The 24,541-nt window shown below is 36.6% G+C and overlaps 1 protein-coding gene across 2 annotated transcripts in view; it reads left to right on the forward strand.

Annotated features, from left to right (window-relative positions):
* The first annotated feature begins 7,658 nt into the window (after nt 1-7,658).
* The window catches only part of LOC120627486, a 168,560-nt gene continuing 151,677 nt past the window's right edge, over nt 7,659-24,541 (forward strand). For both annotated transcript variants that reach the window (XM_039895489.1, XM_039895490.1), the window contains exon 1: nt 7,659-9,622. In XM_039895489.1, the coding sequence (XP_039751423.1) occupies nt 8,317-9,622 (1,306 nt within the window). In that variant the 5' untranslated portion in view covers nt 7,659-8,316. The remainder of the gene's footprint in view (nt 9,623-24,541) is intronic.

Raw genomic sequence — 24,541 nt, forward strand, 5'->3', positions numbered from 1 at the left:
AATTGTAATGAATAAAATTAATCATTAATTCAAATTGAATTTCAAATTCTATCTCTATACAATATGTATTATAAAGTTATATTTTTTAAATCATTAACTAAATTTTGAAAGTGCTCCGACCACTACTCGTATGTCGAAGGAGTTCTATTATTTCAAAAGTGAGGAAAAAAAAAATACTGTAGCACGGAATTACTGATTTCAATGCAACTTTTTTATTTAAAGGAGTATTTAGTCCCGATGATCCTTAACGGTTTTAGTTGGATATTTATTCAGCCGTATAAAAAGATTATCAGCTTTTCTTAGAAGGTAAATTCGCATTCTTATAATGCCACTTTATCCGTCACCACTATATATTTCCTTCATATTATTATGTCATGCTACTCTATATTTCGTAACTTGTTACATAAACTATATATTGTAACTAAATTGTTGCCTTTAAATTTGGAATGGAAATAGATAATGCGTACCGCAACTTTATAACAAACAAAAACAAAGATTCAAAAATAAAATCTACATTCATTACAGAAGGGGCAGGGGGCAAATGGGCATTGAAATTTAAAAGTGCAACGATGAATAAAGCATGTAATGTTTTCAGTTTCAACATATCATAGTCATAATATATAGTTATTAGACACTAGTGTAAAATTTCAAAGTATATCTCAACTTTGTACAAACATCTTAAAAAAGGAGTGTATCATACCAGTTAAATCGTAATTTTTCCAATAATACATTAATAGACACAAAAGTGCTAACTCACACAAACTGAAGCCCTTTTCATGAAAATAGTTGTACAAAAATCTATTTCCATCAAGCTGGGTTTTCCATTACGCAGCATTTCCCGATGAATTCCCTTTCGCCCGCTTGTTATTCGATTTCTCGAATACATTTCGCATACCTAAGTGGTATCCTCGAAATATTTGAAAGCAACTAGAGATATTTTATATATATTGCCATTAGATATTTTGACAGATGGACGTCATAACCATCTCTCTCATTATTTTGATCAGAAGAATGGTACATGTACCTTTTAACTTAAAGATAAGAAAATTGTTGTTTTAGATACATATAAACCATACTGCCACGTTACATCAAATCTAGTAATATTTCATATACGAGTTCTGAAAACCAAGCAAAGTTTTTTTTGTCCCCCTTCAGCCAATTATGTTCTTAGTGAAGGGCGAACAGGAACAAGTGGAGCTAAACCTGGCATATCTCAACGAAATTCATAGTAAAATGTCGTTTACGTATGAAATGGAAAAGAACGGTAACTTGCCATTCCTGGATGTACTTGTTCAAGTTCGATCAAATGGTATTTTTGGTCACGCGGTATACCGAAAGCAGACACACACGGACAGCTATTTGCACGGATCATCACGCCACCATCCACGTCACCTGGCGTTGGTTGCTACTACACTTACAAATCGCGCTCACGCACTATGTGATGCACTTCACTTACAAGGTGAGCTGGCATACGTAAGTAGGGTGTTACGTTAGAATGGACATAAATCATCAATAAAAGAAATTAAACAAAACCGCAAGATGCGCCCTTTGGAGGCTGAAAGGAGAATGGCCTATCTTCCTTTGGTAAGGGGAGTGACAGATAAGATTGGAAGACTTTTTAAACAGCGATATGACATAAAAACTGTCTTCACACCCTTACACACATAAGATTGCCCACTTGATGCGCTCTCCAAATGATTGTTTACCATTCCCGGTGTGAACAAGATCGACTGCAGTTGTGGAAGCTCTTACATTGGGCAAACAAAGAGATCCATAGCCACTCGGGTCACCGAACATATAAAACGGTTAGAGACAATGAAACACAGAAGTCAGCGATTGCGGAGCATATTCTACAATGGGGCATCCAGCACTGGACAGAGTTACATTACCCTAAAGTTCTCTCCAGCGACCGTGACTATATTCCAAGACAAGTTCGTGAAGCGATTGATATTCGGAAGCACAAAAACTTAAATCGTTTTAAGTTAGCAAGTGTGTGGAATCCAGTGCTAGAATTATGCAAACCAAGAAAGCATCGTACAGCTTCTGTATTTAAAAGTGACGGTATCAGTGTATTGTGTCGAACAATTCGTGAAATACCGACAAAAAGAACACGGAAGCGGGTAGACAGATTCTACCCGAGACATCCAACTTGACATCTCATACCTACGCAGTCCCGCCGTGACCACGATCCATGCAACTGGGTCGAAGTATCGACAAATCCAAAAATATTATCGTGGTATTCACCCGTTGAAGTATATTTGAGAAATACCGATCAGTAATTTTTTATTTTTTACTGTTTTCTGCAGCACAAAATTTGGGACTTAATCATGACACGTACTGGTGTGCACCTAGTTCCTAGCATTGGGGCTGGCTATATCCAATTAGAGCCGGTGTGATGAAGGCAATGGACGTAATATACGACGACGAATGCAACCAAGTTAAAACTGTTAGCCCTAACATTATAGATATGATGCTTCTATATAGTCAAAAACTCTGAATTATTAAAATACAGAGCCCCTGAGCGCGTCTTACTTCACACCCACGAAATGTTGCCAACTCACAAACTTTTTCCCATTTGCCTATTTTATAGTAAACGTTTAAAAAATTAGAGGACTTCTAAAACAGGTGGCTAGTCAGTTGACAGTATTTATTTTATAAATACTGTCAACTGACTAGCCACCTGTTTTAGAAACACTACTAAGTGAGTGTGTGTGGAGTATTTGATGCTTCAATTTTAGTCGTGTACATGGTTACTGTATCTTCTTAATTCTGCGATCAATAAGTACCTACATGAAAACAAGAGGAATTTAACAATTTCATTATTCATTTAAACAGCTGCAACTTTTGAACAAAGTTAAGTATTTAAAACAAAGTCATAATTTGTTGAACATTCAAATCACCGCTCAACGTCGGCCGAACATCCCGCAGGAATCCAGTTATGCAAATACTATTGTCAATAAATCAGAACCCCGGCAACACGGGCTCGGGAATTTCACAAAGTACCGCCACCACGTCCATAAACAGGGGTTTAAGCTGATAGATGCGAGCTATAAAGAATTTCTCATTTGCTTGGGCTTATGCTTCTATCAATAATGTACTAGATACAGTCAGATACAAAAATTTAGCCGAAAAAGGTTTTTGGTTTTAAATGTGTGCTTAAAATAATTCACAATATTATGTAATTCCCAAAAATAGGATATCGTGTTACTTTTGCCGTGCTTTTTCGAGCATCAGGTAGCACGAACATATTGGATTCTGCACTAACATATATCCAGCATTAGGACATTCTCAAAGGCTAAGATGATGATATCGAAAGAGGGTTTAAGGTTCAACAGTTCGAGAAACCGTTGTAGAAATCGTAATAAAATTATGTTATTTTTAAAAGCTGAATAAGTTGTTTGCTGATAAAAACCTGTGGTGCTGCTTTGGCGTCACCACGTGCACCGGGGGACCGGGGTGAGCGCGAAAGCTCGCCATGAGAAGAGGCTCAGGGCTCATCGTTAATCTAATTTGGTGAACTTTTGGACTGATTGTGGTTTAGTCCGAACGCCCCCGTGACCGTGGTTAGGGATCTACGTCCGGATGACGTCAGAAATCAAGGCCCTCATCTTTGCCGGTACGCTGTATTCAATAAGTTTATTACCTAAAAAACTTTAACAGTTCCTCTCTGTCTGTCATTAAAAGCGTTATCTATAAGCATGAATAATAATTTCTTAAGAATCGCACTCTTCTAAGTTGATCAAGAAACTATGCCTAATATAATTAAAAGATCTAATTTTCTAATAGTTTCATTAACACCTCAAAAGTCACTCTCAGAAACCCACCCAGTAAATATAAATACAATGCCTACTTTGTAAGCACTTTTGGAATTATGAAAAATAAGGCTCACCTTAAATGACCTATTAACCATTTGCCACACCTGACGGCAGGGTCTATTCATCACCACTAATGGTTCTCTGAGATTGGATAAAAGAAGCGTTAAATGCACAAATTATCTTAAGTAAGGAATACTTCACAAATTTAAAATTTGTGTGCCACTGAAATGAAATTGGACTTAAATTAAAGTGTAAGGAAGAAGTATAAATGGCAGCAGCAGAAATAGCTTTTAAAATTTACTTATATTCTATTTATTTTATACTCATACTAAAGTTAGGATTTTGTTTCGTTATACTTATGCTGGAATTTTACCGAACAACGGGTGGGTAATTTGTTGGCGCCAAGGAGAAGAGTGGAGAGTCTTTCTCTCGTATGAGAAGGCCTATGCCCACCAGTGGACTTAGGATGATGACGTATGATTATTTTAATGCAATGAACGTATTATGTACATACATTGACTATTAAATTAATATATTTGTATGGATGTTCCACTATTTTAAAAGTCCTTATCAGGACGATTTCATTGTAAAATATAGATTTTTTTAGGCATATACCTACATTGTTGATACGAGTTAGTTTTCAGTTTTGTTTCAGCCCAAGGATCGCCAAGGTTTTCATTCTAAGGTTAACCCTTCTTTCAAAATAAGACCAAACTATATTAGTAGGTATATTATTAACTAGATGTTACCCGCATTAATCGTCCGCGGTTAAGGTTTTTTTAAAAATCCTAGATTTTGGAACTCCCTGCAAAAGAAATGTGTCCTGCAATTTACGTCAATCGGATGAAGTGATGATGATGATGATAATATATGAAACTATAGTGTGAACTGTAGTTTCATATATGATTCTAATTTATTTATTTATACAAGGATAACATAGGTCGTTCGTGGAACAATGTCGAAATAGACGTGGAGATCTGCTTCTTCAGCCCTATTTTCCCCTAAGGAGTAAAAGAACTTAGTAATCAGTTCACAGTGTGTGACATACACTCGTAAGACCTTTATAAGACATATCGAAAGCAATAACAAACCACTTCATCATGAATCGCCTGCCGCAATTCAATAAGCAAAAGTGAGGTTCGGTTCGGTGAGGTTGATAGAAAAGCAATATTTACTCGCACTGAGGCGCTTAGAGGCGACAGATGCTCGCGTATTACTGGTATTACTCCGAGATTGAATTCTATGCTCACCACTGTCAATAGAAGTACACGACTTAGCAAAACAAGAATTTTAGATCGGCGAAGTTTTTGAATTTCACTTCTTTTTTTGTTTTTTGGTTATAGTTAATAATATATCTAGACTAGCATTTCGCATCAATAACACCTGGTAGTAGCGTGCATACAGGATATGCACAAGGTATCCACTAAGTTGGCAGATATAGAATATAAAAGAAAATAAATCTTCTGTACAAGTTATGAAATACTTGAGATAGGCATTGTAAGAGTTATAAAAAGCCTGCCCTTAAGTTTTTATGACTCGAACTTTTTTTTCATTTTATATCATCTGCATACCCTAGATGCACGCCACTGACGCCTGACGATATGAGCGACGACGTAGGCAAAAGTAAAGCGCGCTTGTCTAACGATCTGCCTATCCATTCCTGATTAAAAGAGACTTATATCATATTAACCTACATCATATAAAACCATTACCGGCCCACTACAGGGCACGGGTCCTCCTACCATGAGAAGGGGCAAGACCATAGTCCACCACGTTGTCCCAGTGCAGATTGGTGTTAACCTACATAAAGCCTCCGAATAGTTTATCCATTTGATGGAATATAAAAGCGTGCAGTTTAGCGGATCTCGACTATAATTTAATATAAATATATCTTTATATATATAATTCTTCTGTGCGTGTGTATGTCACTGAACTCCTCCTAAACGGCTGGACCGATTTGAATGAATTTTTTTGTATGCGTTTGGGTGGCATCCTGGATGGTTTAGATTCACAAATCAGCCCGAAAGATGGCGCAGTCGGTATCTAGGTTATTTACCTATACTGCAACGGCTGATTTATTCAGGTACGAGTCTTATTTGATAAACTCTTTCAGTGTTGGATAGCTGATATATCGAGGAAGTCTATAGAGTATATACCATCACGCTAAGACTAAAAGGAGCATAGGACCAATGAAGCATGTTTCAAAATCGGCCACTTAGCTTACGCCACGTGCGCTGCGTAAACGGTTAAAGTTTCGATAAAATCACGCATAAAAAAGTTTCTCCCTTTATAAGTTCTAAAAAAACCTGGTACAGGCGACAGCATGTCTATCTTTTAAGGTTGACTTTTACGCGGACGACGTCGCGAGGGACCACTAGTATAATATAGATCTTAAAAAATGTCACACCGGATACTTTTTTTCCTCAAAAACCTACAAACATATAAACGTAAAAGGATTGATTGATTGTTCTTTCACTGAGCAAAATTTGCATTTATACTATTGATAGGCAGGTTGCAGTGGCGTGCACTTCATACATGCGCAAAAGATCTGCCTACCCTAAAATTGATATATAGGAGAAGGATTTTTACGATTGTATGCAATTTTCCCGCCGTATGCATACCCTGGTAAGAAACCCAGTGCACGCCACTGGCAGGTTGGGAAGAAGCCTACATGTGGGCAAAGTTGCAAACAGGTATAGTTTTCGATATTTTTACGCCTGAAATTAATAATTATTTAAAATCCAAAATCTCCAGATGCTAGATTGAGTTTAGTAGTAGTGCTACCACTTTCCTATTCTTTCCTGTAGCTATGGATTACTAAAAACAATCTACGATCTAAAGATTTTGGATAAGCTTGATCATGAATATCAAGTACTAGGATTATTACTTACTATAATAACAAACAAACCGTGTGGATCTTGCATGGTTCCGCGTTTGATTTATTTACAACCATAAAAACATATCTAGGTTATAATTAGTCACGCTGCGTAGTTCATTTGTTTCGTTGGAAAATTGCGCTCTTGCTCTTGGGCACTTGGTAGATGGTAGATGAAAGTTATCTTGATGTATACAATTCTGGTGTGTGTGCGTGTGTTCTAAATAAATCCCCTCTTAATCGGCTTGACAAATTTTGATGAAATATTATTGTACTACAGAGGTATGTCAGATTGTTCTTACCTATAATTTGTGTCGTTGTTATCTAGAACTAAAACATTTATTTAAAATTTCTAATTTTAAGATTATGGTTCATCGTGAAGTAGGTTAGGACCCAAATCGCTTATGATAAAGATAATCTTAGTTCATAGTCCTGTCTGGACAATATTGTCCAATACGCAAGTGTTTTCCATTCTCATAATGGTTTATGTATTTTAATATATTTAGTATGCAAATTACAACGTTTTTCTATTTATTGTGTAACTTTTAAATGAACAAAACTTATTCTTATCTATACAGTTCTTCTGTGTTTGAGTACGAAACTACATAATTTTTAATATAGCATCATACTTTTACCAACTAATGGGATGATGTTTAAGTTGAAATTCTTAAATTAATATACTTTACATTTGTTTTATGTATTTCATGAGTTCATATCAATCGAAAATAGTTTTATGTACAAAACAAACTCCGTAAATCTGAATCGATAAATAAATAAATTTAATTCAATAAACATTATTTACCTGCTAAACCTTTTACTAGTCATGTAAAAGTTAGACCTACCCACTTCATTTAATGTTTATTAACATGTACCTAATTGTTTTAAATTCCATGGAATGAAACTTCTGAAGGAACATATGCAGTTGTTGTGACAGCTGTTCATTAGTCACGTGTGCACATGGTTGCGTCTCGTGGTCAAGAGAAAAACTGTGTCAGTGTAAACAGTTGCGTGGACGCAGATTATGTTTGTTACGCTCTAGGTTCAAGGGGAGCCAGCCAGATTGCCGACGCGTTTCACTATTTATAGTGCCTCGCGTCTATTTAGCAGTTTGCTCTCAGTGCAGAAATGGCCGGAGTAGCGGAACGAGCAGAGTCCCACGCTCATGCAAAGTGTTCGTAAAATCTACGCGATCTCAATACCATTATCAAGCGCGGGTGAATAATATACGAATAATAACCAACATAAAGTTGTCAGACTGAAGACTGAAGATGCATCAGATTATCGTCAAACACGCGAATTATGCAATCCTTGTAACATTACCTCGTTACCTTTCGTTACAGTGAGTTCAGTTAACAGTACGGCGCACACAAGCTACCAGCAGCAAGTGTCAGTTATTAAATAAATTATGATAATATTAAGAAAAACGTGATTGTGTACGTGGGAAAACAAAATTGACATTGGTGCTATTTTAAAGTGAATGCCAAAGAATGGCTGGAAACATGCCAAACTGTGTCGTTCAGTGTAAACAAACAGTTGAATATTAAGTGATGTAATTTTTACATATCTCTGATTTAATTTCGGTATCACACAAATGTCTATCATAAAAAATAAAGAAAAATTTGCAAAATGGCGGAAAAAGAGGACTCGAGTGATAGTGATGGCCCATTAATAGATGATAACGTGATACGTATCCAACTAAGGAAACCCAGCCAAAAGAAATGGGAACTACGAACGCGAAATCTTTCTCCTAGTATAAGATTCCCTACTATTCAACTATTCGATTCTGAAGGCAATCTGTTAGTCGAAACTAATGATGAAAACATATCTATTAAAAGCCATGATTCCAATGAACCGAATTTAAAAGCAAGTCAGTCATTAAACGAGAAAGATTATAAACAAGTCATTAACAAGAAAATTGTAAAAAAACATAATTCAATATCGGGTGATAGAATATATACACGTGTATTTAATAATCCTGTTGTAATAAATAAAAATTGTGAAGTAACAAAACCAAGCGTTACAGTTAAAGACTGTAGCAGTATAACACACATTCCAAGTAAACTTACGATAAACAACTTTACAAATTTGCAAGCAAATAGCCTGGATACCACGCCTTTCCATTCGGAGGGCCCCAGTGAAGTAAGTAGCTATAAAAGTTCCGACAATGAAACTTACGAGGATTTTACCTCTAATGATAAATTATCCAACTGTAAAAGCATGCCACTGGAGAATGGTATTGATTCAGCACCGATTTCGCAAAATACGTCTACGATATCATTAGATGAAGCTAGTGAATTTAATAATGAGGATAGTAATAAAGACGAAAATAAACTTCAAACTTCAAAATCTCTAAATGATGCAACACTATTTCAACATTCAAAAGAACATCAATATAACACATTACCGCGATCAAAATCTAACGTTATTTACAAGCTTCCTCCAAATAAAGTTTCCTTTCTCAATACTTATCTAAGAAGCTTACCTGCCCGACCAAGTTCTAATCCGGATTGGCTTACCTCACACCTACGCCAAACAACTGCTTCGCCCCAAAATCCTTGCGAACAAACGAAACTAAGAGTACCGCCAATGTTTTACTCAGAAAATTCTCGGGGGAATGGTATAAGAGATGATAATTCTACAACCGACAATGACTTTATTAATATTTCGACGGATGTGGCTGCAGATTGTGAAATGAGAAAACGTTTAAAAATGTATAGGCGAGGTATATCGGAAATTGAGCACTGGTACGGAAACGAAACCGTATATACCAGGAAACGACGGCACTCAGTGAGTGGTGCTGTGCGAATTAAACGCACTTCTTCCTCAGAAAGTGTGGATGAGGCCGACGTAGTACTTAGCCGTTTGAAGAGGAGGATACTTAAGAACAAGTTAAGAGAGAAACGGCGATGTGGCAGCCGCAAATCTTTTTCCGGTTAGTATTTTCCATATTTTTTATCTCCATGCTTTGGTCGCATAATTTTATGTTTGGGTTTTCTTTGACTTACATACTACTAATGTTTTTAGTAATTTATGTTTCTTTTTAAAATAGTGGAACTTTTTGTGACGAAACTCGTCCGGTGAAGGCACATGAGGCTAACGCTCCATATGGGACGATTTCTTTTATTCTTTGTATCTAATTGAATATTTTTTAAATGTACATTTTATAGTTCTTTTTTTCAACACCATACCAAATTCTAGTTGCTTTGATGTAATGCAATTTGCACTGGACGGGGGAAATAAAAATAAGCATCAAAAGTAAATCCGCTTTTCTCGATCGTGCTATATCCTTTCCTTCCATTAATATTCAATGAGGGCGTTACTCATATACGCATTGTAAGAGTTAATAAAAGCCTACCCTTAAGTATTTATGACTCCTACTGGACATTTTCTTCATTTTATATCATTTGCATACCCTAAGCATACCCTCTATGCACGCCACTGGTCGCAGGGAGTCGCTGGACCCAAGCGGCACAAAACCATGGTATTTAGAACTCACTACAAAAGAAATATGTCCAGCAGTGGACGTTCATTGGTTTACATGATGAAGAATATAGAGAGGTACCTACCAAGAAAGTATTTGCAATAGGCCAAGTTGTGTTAACATAATACAACACTCCATTATCCGCTGATTTACGACAAGCAGTTGTACAGTTGAGTTGTCATATGGTTCGTTAAGCAATATTATTACGTAGGTGTGCATGAACTGCAAACGTAGTGGTTCAGTTACTGGGTTATTGTAAAAACGAGTTTATTACTGTAATTTGAAATTCTAATTTTGACAGGTTATTAATAGCCTTACTGGTGCAGCGGTATACGCTGTAGTAGCCTTTACGCGAGAGGTCCCAAGTTTGATTTATTAATTTTTTTTCATTCCACAAGTTAGGCCTGGACTGCAATCTGACTAAGTGGTAAGTAGTAATACAGTCTATGCAAATTGCAGGCTAACCTGTCAGGGGTACGGCAGTTATACGGTTTTTTTTAACCGGAACTCTTAATTCCTAGGCGGCACCTCTTTGTCGGCAGTGTGATAACCAGCCACGGCCGAAGCTTCCCACTTAGGTATATGTCTTTGTACACCTTTTGAGAATGCCTTATATCGGTCCCGGTTATTATAAATAACATATTATAGCGGAGTCTGCAAGTAGGGGTGGATCTAGTTGGGAAAAAAGTAGTCTCAGGTAGGAGGCAGGCAGACACCAGGTAGGAGACAAATTATATCCCCCAATTATATCCCCTGGCAAGGGATATAATTACCGCGTCCACCTTCCCGAGAAGTTTATCCCGTTTATTATTACAAATATATTATTTGGATATTATTTCCACTTGTGCGCCAATGCTCGGATAGTTGAGAAAACTGCGGAAGAAGATAAATTTGGGGAGGAAAAGTGTCTTCTGCCCATGCTGCCCTGCAGGAACGTAAAGAAGAGGTTAAAAATCTGTTTCCTTATTGTTTCTATGTTACCTACATTGGAGCAGCGAAGATCTTACTTTCTTTTTCCTTGATAGTCGAGTGCTCTGCAGTGGGCACAAGCTTCCTCTTACTTTTTGACGACCTCCCTGGCGCAACGGTGAGCGCTACGAATTTAAAAAGTAGGTCCAGGGTTCGATTCCCGGCAGGCGCGATTTCGGAATTTATAATTTTTGAATTTTCTCTGGTCTGGTCTGGTTGGAGTCTTTGCTCATGGCTAGTTACCACCCTACAACTATACACTACTACACCCTATAAACTACTACCGACAAAGACGTGCCGCTAAGCGATTTAGTGTTCCGGTGCGATGTCGCATTGAAACCAATTAGGGATATGACTGCCATAGGTAATCCCAAACAAGTTAGTCCGCTACCATGACCACTAGACTGCATCATCACTTACCACCAAGTGAGATTGTAATCAAGGGCTATTTTGTGATGATATTTATAGGAATTTTACCAATATATTGCGGACTAGGGTTTAAGGATCGTAATTATAACACAGACGCTTTAAACTGATAACTTTTGTATCACATGACATAATAAGTAAGACAGTTACAATTTAGCTCTCATGTATGGCCACCACCGCTTTCACAATTTTTTCACTCTCTTTATTACTTCTTATTCTTCAGTGTATTCGATTCTAAACTGACCTGCCCCTGTTGTCTCGAGGTCGCCTATTTATACCCCGTGGCGTGGAATCGTCGAAAGTAAAATTGTTGACATTTTGTTCTAAATTTAAATTAAAAATTGAGGTTTCTCGAAAATTCTGACAGATCGTTTGTTTCAGTTTCACGTTTCCTGTTAATTTCCAAGATCGATATTTCTTATCATTTTGACAGTACCCGACTGAAGCTTTTTAGTCCTCTGATTTGATCGTATGGTCATTCTAGAATGTGCCTTACACAATTAATTGGTAACAAATTTATAAATGATTATTATAAGTAAAGATTCGACTTAGTGAGTAACCTGTTATCGCTTTGTTGGATTTTTTTAATTAAATCACTTTTTATCGATGACAAGTTTGCATAACAATATGGCATTTGCAACGCTAAAAATGGAAACTTGTTTCTATAAAAATCAAATAAAAATAGAATTACAGCCGGAACCTTGAATAAAGTATCGAGCCCGACCTTTTGACGTAACAAATGGCATACATGAATCATCGTCAGTGTTATTTTTCTTATAGTAAGATTTAAATGATAGAATATTCTGAGATTCATATTTGTTAACGAGAAATCCGCTATTCTCTGGTTTTCGGACTCCGACTAGAATTTTCCAAAATCTAACCAGACCAGAAATCCAGAAATGTCATAATTTTTATCTTACGCTAAACAAAATCAAATTTAATTAACAATTATTATGGCAAACAAAAAACAAAATATTGAAAAATTTACGCAACGTATCTAAATAAAGTGATTTAAGTGATTAGGTTTATTTTTAATAACCCTAAATCCATACAAAAAGACCATAGACAAGTGAGGTTATATGAATTGCTTAGTATAAATCGATTCGTGAAAGGTTAAACTTACTTAGGCATTGCCTTGGCGTCGTTACTGAAAGCGGGAATAATTTCCACATGAAATTAGGATTTCCCTATATTTATCTTTAGTGACTTTCGAATTTCGAAAACAATATTCATCATTTTAAAAATACCCTGGCCTTGATATTGCCTTCTAAAAATAAAATAGCCTTTTTAATCATAGCGCCATCTATGTAAAACCTTAGGATTTACCTCCAGCGCAGTAAACTCTGTTGAGAACCTCCAATTGTTTTATCGGGGCCCTCTGGCGGACTCTTGCAGTACTCTGTAGTAAAGGTACTTTATTCAGTTCTAAACGTAGTTTTAAATTTATCCACAGCGACCGCCAAACTTAGTAGTGCCTTCTAGAAATTGTGTTAGTCGGTATCACTTCACTATTATAATTAAAGTATTCTGTTTAAAATAAGTTTAAACAGAGACCCCCTTGCGTTTGTTGCAATCATTAATCTCTACGCATATTATAAACATGAAAGTTTTTTCTTTCTTTCAAACAGCAATTGAGCCACGTTTAAAGTAATTTTTGCTTATCGATGGTCAAGGCTTCATTTTACAATATGCACGTTAACTATGGATAATGGAAAACATCTTAAGGCAGTTCTCTTAATAATACTTCATGCTAAAATGGCTGATTTAAATTAAATTTTGACAGCCGCTTGGCGCAGTGTGCAGTGACCCTGCTTTCTGAGTCAAAGGCTGAGGGTTCGATTCCCACAAATGGGAAATGTTTGTGTGATAAATATGAATATTTTTTTGTCTGGGTCTCTGGGTTCTGTATATTATAAGTATTTATGTATATTATTTGTAAATTTTCAAAAAGTCAGATCAGTTATCTTAGTAAAGCTACTTGATGACGATGTGTGTATTGTCGTAATATTTTTATTTATTTCATTTTATTTCTATTATTTTGGGTCTTAAAAAACCAAGTAAGTGAATATGTTGGTTTATCCTTATTTAACCCAGGAACTTTCGCATTTATCGCATTAGTACGAAAGTAGAAATATAGTTCATGCTAATAGCCTCGTAAACGGCCGCGTACAAAGCAATTATTATTATTATTATTATTAAACTCTTTATTTGTATACCACAACATTTAAAATATAACAAAAACAGAAACATCGAAAGAAGTAGTAATACAAAAGGCGGCCTTATCGCTTAATAGCGATCTCTGCCAGGCAACCTTAGAATTAGGAAAAAAAAGAAGAGGAGAATAGACTGCTGATGGTACAAATATTAAAATACATACATGCAAATAACTACATGCCAATACATAAACTAGTGTGCACAAATAGATAAAAAGTAAATAATATAATAAATAAATAAATATAAAAATAAACTAATATATATAATAACAACACTTACATAATTAAATACTTTAACATACAATAAATGAGTAAGTACATATCTACAAACGTAACATAAGTACAAAGCAATTTCTAAATATAATGAATTGAAAAGAAAAATTAACACTGGCAGAAACAAAACAATTAGGAGGGTTGTTCTTGTTTAAAGAACAAAAAGAATAAAATATATTCAAAACATCCAGAGTAAACGTCGAGCATCTGCTAGTAGGTACACTGTATAATGTTATAATACCTAGTCTGTATGCAGAGTTGGTGCTCACCTTAATATTTCAGTAGCAGTTTCGAAAGCTGTATGCCTCGTTGATTCATAAATCAATATAATGGTTTCCTCTCCTTTTTGCCTTTCGCGAAGAAAACCAACGAAAAAAGTGACATCTAAGAAATCTTCGCTCATTGGCTTCAGGCCAATACTTAAGAATAGTGTCGCTAGGAAAAAATAAGGAAAAATTGGGACTGAATTGTAGGCTCAACTTAAACAACAAAGTCGGCAAGTGAACAAAAAGTACAGAGTAGTTTAACTCATTTTGTATTTTTTACTTTTGTTGACACTTTTATCTTCGAACTCGCAGTCAGCCCCAAAGTTACCATAAAAAATAATATAATGATGATATAAACCATAAAAAATAATATAATGTTGGATGAATAAACTCAACAATAGCGGATGTTCTGGGTGTTTTTAATGAAACATAATGTACTGACCGTTATTCTGTATGACTGCTCCGGTCCTGTAAGGAGCAACCTCCGCCCCGGTGTGTTTTATGCCTTATTAGACCTAACACTATGGCTTCATAACGATATCGCAAATCAATCGATTCCGTTGGTTAAGTAACATTAATCCAAACACGTTTTAGTAGCAGTAACCTTTATAGATTTGGATTAAACATTAACCTTGCTTCGTGCCTCGGAGAGACCGTAATACAGTCATCATCAATAATATCTGATAATAATCATTAATAGTAAAGGGTTGCAGTACGATACCTATGTCTCGTCTCGGGTAGTCTTAGCTTATATTATCCCACCCATGAGCATGTGCTTATAGGTGAGATTAAATAATATAAATATATTACGACAATACACACATCGCCATCTAGCCCCAAAGTAAGAGTAGCTTGTGTTATGGGTACTAAGGTGACTGATGAATATTTTTATGAATAAATAACATACATAAATACTTATTATATACATATAAACACCCAGACACTGAAAAACTTTCATGTTCATCCAGTGGCGTGCACTTCATTCATGCTCAAAAGCACTGCATACCCAAATTATTTTTTATAAGTCATATTGTAGATGAAAATTTCCATTTCATGCCATGTACCTGCTTTATGCATACCCTGGTCAAAAACCCAGTGCACGCCACTGTGTTCATCACACAAACATTTTCCAGTTGTGGGAATCGAACCCACGGCCTTGGACTCAGAAAGCAAGGTCGCTGCCCACTGCGCCAATCGGCCGTCAATAAGCTGTGTATTATAAAGGAAATAAGGTAGATAGGTAGGTAGCTATTTCCGTAAATTTAGCAAATGTAGCCTAGCTTCATAAAATTTAAAAACATGGTCTAGATTAGGTATGTCATCTAATCTAAAATAAGTAATTTTTATTATTGGCCCTAAATTTATGTGAAGATTAAAGAAACAAAAAGAGATTATAAAGTTGGGTGCGATATGAGGCAAGTTGCTCAGATGTTTTTTTTTGTATTCGTGCATGAGTCGATGCGAGGTTCTGGGCGCATCGCGTTGCATAGCAATTCCACTTCCACGCAACTTGGTATGCTATTTGCATGAAGTTAATTATTGTATAGTATTATTTGAATAGTATAGTACCAGGACTGCGATAAAAAACATTTATTTACCACACACACACACACACACGCACAAACAATGCACGCACGCACGCACACACATATACGCGTTAAACTTATAACACCCCGTCCGTTTTTGCGTCGGGAATTAAAAAAGAGATGGGACGGTCCATTGTAACGCATTTAACTGGTACCTCTAGTGAGTCGTTCAGCTGCAGTCAGCTCAGTATGGAAACAAAGTTCGAAATAAATTAATGGTTGTACGAGTCCTGGTGATGTAGGTCAGGCTATCTTTTTTCTCATTTTTTGATAATAATGATCATAAGCTTCCGATCGTGTTATTTTGAATTTATTTTAAATACAGTATAAGTTATATTTGGGGTTTATATTTATTTAAATGAACAGGGAACTTTAACCTGCCCGGGAGCCTTACGAGTTACGGTATTTTTGCGGGATAAAAGTCACTTGTTCTACCTAAGTTATCTCTATGCAACTTCTGAAGCGGTGATAGCCCAGTGATCACGACTTCGGCTTCACTTTCTAGGGGCCGAGTTCGAATCCCAGCACGCACCTCAATTTTTTGTAAGTTATGTGCGTTTTAAGCAATTAAAATATCACTTGCTTCAACGGTGAAGTTTTCCTTCACCGTGAGGAAACGTGTTTTCCGGAGAGTGCTCATATGTGTGGGGAAACCACCAAACCGCACTGGCCCACCGTGGTGGACTAGAGCCTAAACCCTTCTCATTGTACCTGTAGTGGACCGTTAATGGGTTGATATGATGATGATGAACTTCTAGTACAATCAATCAAAAATACTTTATTGCACACAAAAAAAAAAAAAGAGACTAAAACAACAAAGGTACAATTAAATTTGCGTAACAAAGGCGGTACAATGTGTCTGTACAATTGTTATTTCTTACAAGTAGCAGGTTCTATATCCACATATTTTTTTTAATCATTTTACCTTTTACGTTTGATTACCTGCTGAAATAAGTTTTTCAAATTTCTTGAATTTACTTACTAATATTTTAACTAGCCTTACCACTCACGGCGTAATGACGCTGAAAAAATTTTTCGTACAAGACTAGAATAAATAGAAAAAAAACACTGTACCTATCTGAAGAAACGCTGAATCGGGTTCCGACTTTTAATCTTAATAAAATATTACTTCTAAAACTTTTTTGCACTTTAATTTCCTGAAAGAGATAAAGAACCTACTATTATCCACCTAGCGGCTAAGAAGGCGTCCTTCAAATAACTGAAAATCGTTTTACATTAGGATGTAATAGAACTCAACCAAAAAGTTAATTCTGAAGCAGGAATTTCATAAGAAGAAGAAGATAAATACTTTATTGCACGCAACCATCTAAATATACATAAGATAAAGAATAAACAAAATAACAAGATTTGTAGGCATGCAAAGGCAATAAGCTATTTTAGACGTCAATTTCATTCTGATAAAAGGCAATTAAAATTGTTGATATTAAATTGGTCATATTTATACTAAGCGGTGATAGCCTAGTGGGTAAGGCTTTCGGCGTGTCCCTTTCGGGGGGACCGAGTTCGATCCCCGGCACCTTTGACTTTTCGGAGTTATGCGCATTTTTTATTCTAAAAATTAAATATCACACATGCTTTAAAGGTACAGATCAATATCTTCAGGAAACCTGCGTGCCTGAGAGTTCTACATTATGTTCTCAAGGGCGTGTGAAGTCTACCAATCCGCAGTCCGCACTGGGCCAGCGCGGCAGACTACGGCCTATACCCTTCTCATTCTGAGAACGGACCCGTGCCATGTATTGGCCGGAAATTATGATGATTATAAATATTAAATGAATATTGGGGAGAATGTAAAACCATGTAAAAACGGTTAAATGTTTTTATAATTTTTATTAGAGTTTTTACCTACACTTGGAGGAATTATCAATTTTAATTTTATTTGGATTTGAACCTGCGACTCTCTGGCAATCGCTGCCAGAGAGTCGCAGGGTCGCTGAGCACTTTCTCCAATTAAGCGGCTCTCCTACCATCGATGCCGATATTAATTTAATGCCTATTAATTTTTATATGAATTTTAAATTTATAATAAGTACGTTAAGATGTTATTCTCATAAATATGCCTTATATTATATAATAATATCTACCTAAGCCTCATAGCACAGTTCTACGATATTAGTATGTAAAACTTAGCTTTTAGCCTCCCACAGCATTCTCTATCATGAGAGATGAGGAGGTATGAGACAAGCATTGGCGTGCATAGAGGGTATGCACAGAGTATGCAGACGATATTAAATAAAGAAAATCTCCAGTACGAGTTATCAAAACATAAGGTTAGGTTATTTATAACTCTTACAAAGCCTATCCTTAAGTTTTTTATCACTCATAGTGGAGATTTTTTTCATTTTATAATATCTGCCCCCTTAGTGCATACCCTGTCAGACATCAGACAACTCAGGAGCTTCGATGCTCCTCCAGTGGCTTGTCAGGCTAAAAATATTCAAGTTCGGAGGAGATCGGAGGCTTATAATACTCTTCTAGGCATGAGGGTGGCACGCTGCCAATTTCTTAACTGTAGCAGATACAGAGATGTGTAAAACCTAAGGAACCTTTTTATCATGCCCCAAACATTGAATTAACCTTGGATGGTACCGGGCTAATCTGTTAAAGACATGGCTGTTTTAATCCCGTGAAATCGTTTGGCAGCGCGTCTTTTTCGGTAGGCTGGTAACATAAAACGTAGAAAGCCTCCTTCTAGGCCAGTGCAGAGAAAATTAAAAAAAAATAAGAATAAAATGGTAGGTGAGTATTATTTTAAATTTAGAGCGCATGAATCATAAATAACTATTATAGTCGTGTTAATCGCAGCGGACTCAGGCAGAAAGCACTCCGAGCGCTGTTCTCAGGGTCAAGGCCATTCGGGTCATCGGAAATCGCAACGCGTACCGCAGTGCCGGGGCTATCATATATCTGGTTTATTAAACATCATAATAAGCCAGATATGCGGAGCAGCGATTGTCCAGGGTTTATAAAGTATAAACAGAGGAATGGCCATAATTTCCTTAGCACGAGCGGCATAAAAACAGAAACACATGGTATAGTACATGCGCAGTGCCGGCGCCGCAAGTCAATATCCTCCCTCCCCTGCCGACGCGCCGCCATGACGCGGTTCGTTTAGCTGGTGTTGCGGCGAAAGGGTATAACGTTTAGTTTCAAGAATTCCAGCGAAGTTAAGCATCTAAGTTGAAGCAGGGATTCAGTTTTTTGAATGAATCAACGAGATAATATTGCCAATGTACCTAGTTGTACACAAATTTACAAGCAAAACTTAATTGACAGTAAAAGTAGTGAGCCTAACCCCGTTTTTCAGTTAAAACGTGTCGATTGAGTTTTGTAATTCGAACATTGTTAATAGGTATAAGAATAAATATCGACCTACTACGTGCAAAAACATTTTTTTTTGTTTAAGATTTCATACCCGAATGGTGGCAACGGGACGATAATTGATAAATTTATTATAGCTGGTTATATGGATATACCTTTATGACTATTAATTCTACTGGATGGATGGATGTATGGATGGATGTTTGTTACTCTTTCACGCAAAAACTACTGAACCAATTTGACTGAATTTTTGAATGGAGATACATTATACCCTGGATTAACAAATAGGCAGTGACGTGCATACAGCGTTTACACAGGGTATGCACTAAGCGGGTAGATTATATAAAATGAAAAAAAACTCCAGTACGAGATATAAAAAGTTTTTATGACTCTTACTAGAGATTTTCCTCATTTTATATCATGTGTATTCTCTACATGCATGCCACTTCCCGCAGGATTCATGAAAAGTTACGAAGCCGCGGAAAACTGCTGGTTCTCAATATACATAATATTATATGATATAAAAGCGGTATAAGCCGAGTGAATAAGCCTCCGGCTTCCGTTTCGGGGGATCCGAGTTCAATCCCCAGACCTCTAAATTTTGGAGTTAAGTTCATTTTTAATTTAAGCAATTTAAATATCACTTGCTTAAGCGTTATAGGACAATATCGTGAGAAAACCTGCATGCACGAGAATTTTCCATATTGTTCTCAAAGTCCACCAGTGACCACCAGTGACCGTCTTGATGTACAACGGCCTGAACACTTCTCATTGACCCATGCCCTGCTGTGGGCCGGTAATGGGTTGATATGACGTTGGCAAATATGATACGAAATGTGATAAATAAACTTAAACTTCCTTCGAAACATGCAAGGACCCGATTTAAAAGTTCAAAATAAGATATGAGTGACTATTAATAATAAAAAAAATACTGATTCTAATTATTAGGTATGAATATAGTTATTTGTACAAATGCACCCCTGAAATAGAGCGATGCGAAATACCTTAATTCAAGTATCTAATTTAAAATAAAAAGTCTAATAATCTCTTTATGAATCATGAATAATTTTTCCACCTGAAATTAAGTAACTCAAAATTAGTCTTAGTAATAAAAGTTTGGTCAAGATTCGTTATAGATCTTCAGAGTGAAGTAAATTGGTCCCAATGTTGCATAAATAAATTTAGCTCTTGTGGTCTACTGTTTGCAGAACTACTATTGTATATAATATATCCCATATAATATAATAATTCGTACGTACAGCTTTGCATCGTGCATTATAATTATAATTATCAATCTTAATACTGTTCAGTGCAACGCTCGTAAAATAAACGAAAAAAACTTCGCATTTTCTAATGTTTCAAAGTTAGGCCCCTTCGCCGTTGCACTTAAGTTAGTTGTGCGTTTGTCCGCTAGAGTGGCGAAGATCGGCGTGTGGACCAGCTGGTCCGTTTGACAGCGAGTCGGGCACTTGAGGCTCGTCAACCGGTCCGACCGAGCGCAGCCGGCATTTACCGCTCACGTGGAACCGGGAACAAGAATACAAGCCCCGATTTTTGACCTTCCGCGATCCCAAACAACTTTTACATAATCCGTGAAAGTAGCAGTGAATAGAACGATAGATAGTGTTTGATATCAGACAATTTTTAGTTCCGTTTTTATTGTGTGAATTGTTTTAGTCTGTGCGAACCGCTGTGGTATTTTCGATTGTTTGCTTTTGAGTTTGATTTGAACCGGATTTTGTTTCATACGGCATTGCATATCTCGGTAAGTGTTTATGCTTAGTTTCTGAATATACTATTTTCGTATTGTATGTATGAATACGATTGTTTATATGAACACATTGTTCAGCGGAAAGCCGTGTAGCTGTGTTTATTTGCATTTTTGTTTACTACTATTTTTTGCATTGTAATTCTTTTTTATGTTATTTATTACATAGTATTGTGTTAAAAAAATCTTACCATTATGAAACAAGGTGTTATGGTAATGCTTTCATAAAAATCTACCCTCATGTTGCTTAGGTTATGAGGTTTTTTCAGTTTATGGATTGACGACTTAGGTTCTTTAATAATTTTGAAAATAAAACAAAGTAAGTAGAAAGGTACTATAGGCAAGAAATTATTATAGTTCTTATGACAGTTGACTATAGAGGAAAGTGTTATGATTACGTTATTATCACTGGCATGTGATAGGTACCTAATATCATAATAAAAGTTACAGCCCATCTACCCGTATTGGAGCATTGGAGCAGAATAAATGGTCAAAGCTCTATGTACTTCTTCTTAAGATTTTTGGCCTGTACCTGAGCATTGGTATATGCTTAGAAGGATGATACCTGCGTTAGTTTATTTAATAAGAACCTAGGTAGGTTGCTATTCTGTGATTGCCCGATGCTTGTATCATTTTTTTTATAATGTTATCACATGAATTACCTATTCGCTCGTTTTGTAGTAAGGTAGCTTTAGGTAGCTTTAGGTCATCCACCACCTATTAAATTCTTATGATTTTTTCTATTAAACACATATCGACTTCATGTTGACAGGTGATCATGCGATACGGACTAGTTACCTTATAAGCGGCTATAGCTATTATTAAATAATAAATAGCATTTGAAAGACATAGGTTATGAAAAACATGTAGGAGTTGGACACCCACCGTATAATTTACTGTTTTGTCCAACTCTGTCACACGCTATGGGTTTCAAAGTGAATTCTAGCTCGATTCTAGGCTGGATCACCTTTTGCAAGCAGGTACCTAGTTCACTTTTCGGTTAGCTTTAACGAAAGCCCTTCCGGCATATTTGTGATTCCTACCATACAACTCAAGTAAGTACCTCCTAGACAAAGTTTAATAAGCATATTTTAGACAACTGCACTTTAATATTGCTTAGCGACAGGCTTAACATTGCCGTCAAGTGCAAACCAAGGGGCTGGCTCAACATTTCTCCTTCAAACTGAAAGACAAACTTTATTTTGGTTTTGGTTTAAGACCGGCCGTCTGACGTCAACCCTCCTTTAGGAATGTTTCGAAACTAAAATCTTTAGGTTCGAAGGTTCTGGGGGGGACCTCTTTAATATATCCTCTTTTAAGATATAATAGTCTAGTATTCTCCCTGAGTATTCGCAAAATATAACTCTGGATCCTTTCAGGGGGTTTCCGCTTCTCATCAGACCCATTGTAACACTCAGCTTTATGCTGTATGGTACTGAAGATTAATTGTCATTTCTTTGTCCTGTTCTGATTCCAATCGGACTCCGTGGAGGAAGACGGAAGGCTTCGGGGGATGCAGATCACCGTACAACAATACGAGCAAAGCTGTACTACACTTGTCTATGGGCCTGTTGTCAATAAAAATACCTGAAGAAGGTAAAAATGGTAGGTCAATAGTGAATACTGCAACCTGTATTACCAACACTGCTTGGCACAGGCAATGGAATTCGAGTGAGGATTTTAGAGCAGAAACCCACCATGCTGCAAAGTGTTGCAGTAATTCCGACGCAGTCATTATAGAGATGGCCAAACAACATCGAATAGTTTGCTTCGATGCTTGCGATCTAAGGAATGTGAAAATCCCTACTTGAGACATATGCCCAGCAGTAGACATCGAACATGACAGTCAAACAGACAACAATGATGATATTATGCGCTCAGAATGAATCAATAAATTATGTTGTTTATGGGTATCAGTTTGGCCAAGCAGCTTTAGCTTTTACAGCACACCCGATCTAAGTTTAACTGAAGTGAGCCTCGAGAAGCTGCACAAATAGTGTTATTAAGAATTCAGTAGCGATATTAAACGTAGGAACATCTCCTTGAGCTAATTTCAGACTGGCCAGGTACCTAACTGATTAATAGTAGATTGTTCAACCTGCGGGCAGGAGATAAAAATTATACCCCCGATTAGGTATATCCCCTGACAAGGGATATAATTAACGTGACCACCGGTACGGGAACATGGAACAGGAGAAGTTTACCTCCGTTTATTATTACACATATTATATTATTTGGATACTATATCCACTTGTGCGCTAATGAGATATAGATAAGATATTTTTTTATACTTTGCCCGGGGAGATAATTGGCTTCAGCCCATGCTAGCCGTTCAGGGGTATATGGAATGTTAAATTTAAGTGGAATACGCTTGCTTCTTCCCTAGATAGCGTTGAAAACATAACTTATCCTTAAAAAATTAATTAATATCAATATAATAATTAATGAATCTTTATTGTGTGATAAATAATATATAACACTAACCCCATAATAGCAATAATACCACAAATCACAATACAACGCTTTTGATACAAAAGTTTTCGAATTTTTAATGACATTGAATCTACTTTTGCACCATGAGAGTAAGAGGGTCATTCTTGTTAGCGATATTCGTCACATAAACCCATAACCGGCCAACTACAAGGCACGGGTACTCCCACAGTGACAAAGGGTTGAGGCCATTGTCAACCAAGCTGACCCAGTGCGGATTGGTGGACTCCACAAACCTTTGAGAATTTTTATTTTGACCTCTCACGCATGCAGGTTTGCCTCACGATGTTTTCCTTAACCGTTGAAGCGAGTGATATTTTTATTACTTTAAACGCACATAACTTAGAAAAGTTAGAGGTGCGTGCTGGGATTCGAACACGAAAGCCCGAAAGTTGAACTCCTAGAACTGGGCTATCACCGCTTCGTTAGCGATATTAGAATAATATTATATTTTTTCGGGATGCGAATGTTTTAACTCAAATCAAAGCGCATAACAACTCGGCGTAGTGGTTTTCAGTTCAATATTACAACACCGCTAAGCCCTGTTAATAAATAATAATAATAAATAAATAAATATACTACGACAATACACACACCGCCATCTAGCCCCAAAGTAAGCGTAGCTTGTGTTATGGTTACTAAGACGACAGATGTATATTGTTATGAATAATATACATAAATACTTAGAATATACATATAAACACCCAGACACTGAAAAACATTCATGCTCATCACACAAACATTTTCCAGTTGTGGGAATCGAACCCACGGCCCTGGGCTCAGAAAACAGGGTTGCTGCAATGCAAACTGCGCAAATCGGCCGTCGGAATGTAAAGACACACTACCTTTGAATAACAGGTCTTGTATTAAAGCATTGTTGGGCGAGTGGTGCTAAAATATAATTTCGCTGTTGAATGATATACGCTCACTTGTTAAAATACCCATGTGGTCGCTTTATCACATTACTTTCTAAGAGGATTTAACTAGATGCATATTTGATTTCTGATCATTGGTCTTTTTTGTCAACTTTCTATTCG

This window comes from Pararge aegeria, chromosome 11, assembly GCF_905163445.1.
Source record: "Pararge aegeria chromosome 11, ilParAegt1.1, whole genome shotgun sequence".
Taxonomy (NCBI): domain Eukaryota; kingdom Metazoa; phylum Arthropoda; class Insecta; order Lepidoptera; family Nymphalidae; genus Pararge; species Pararge aegeria.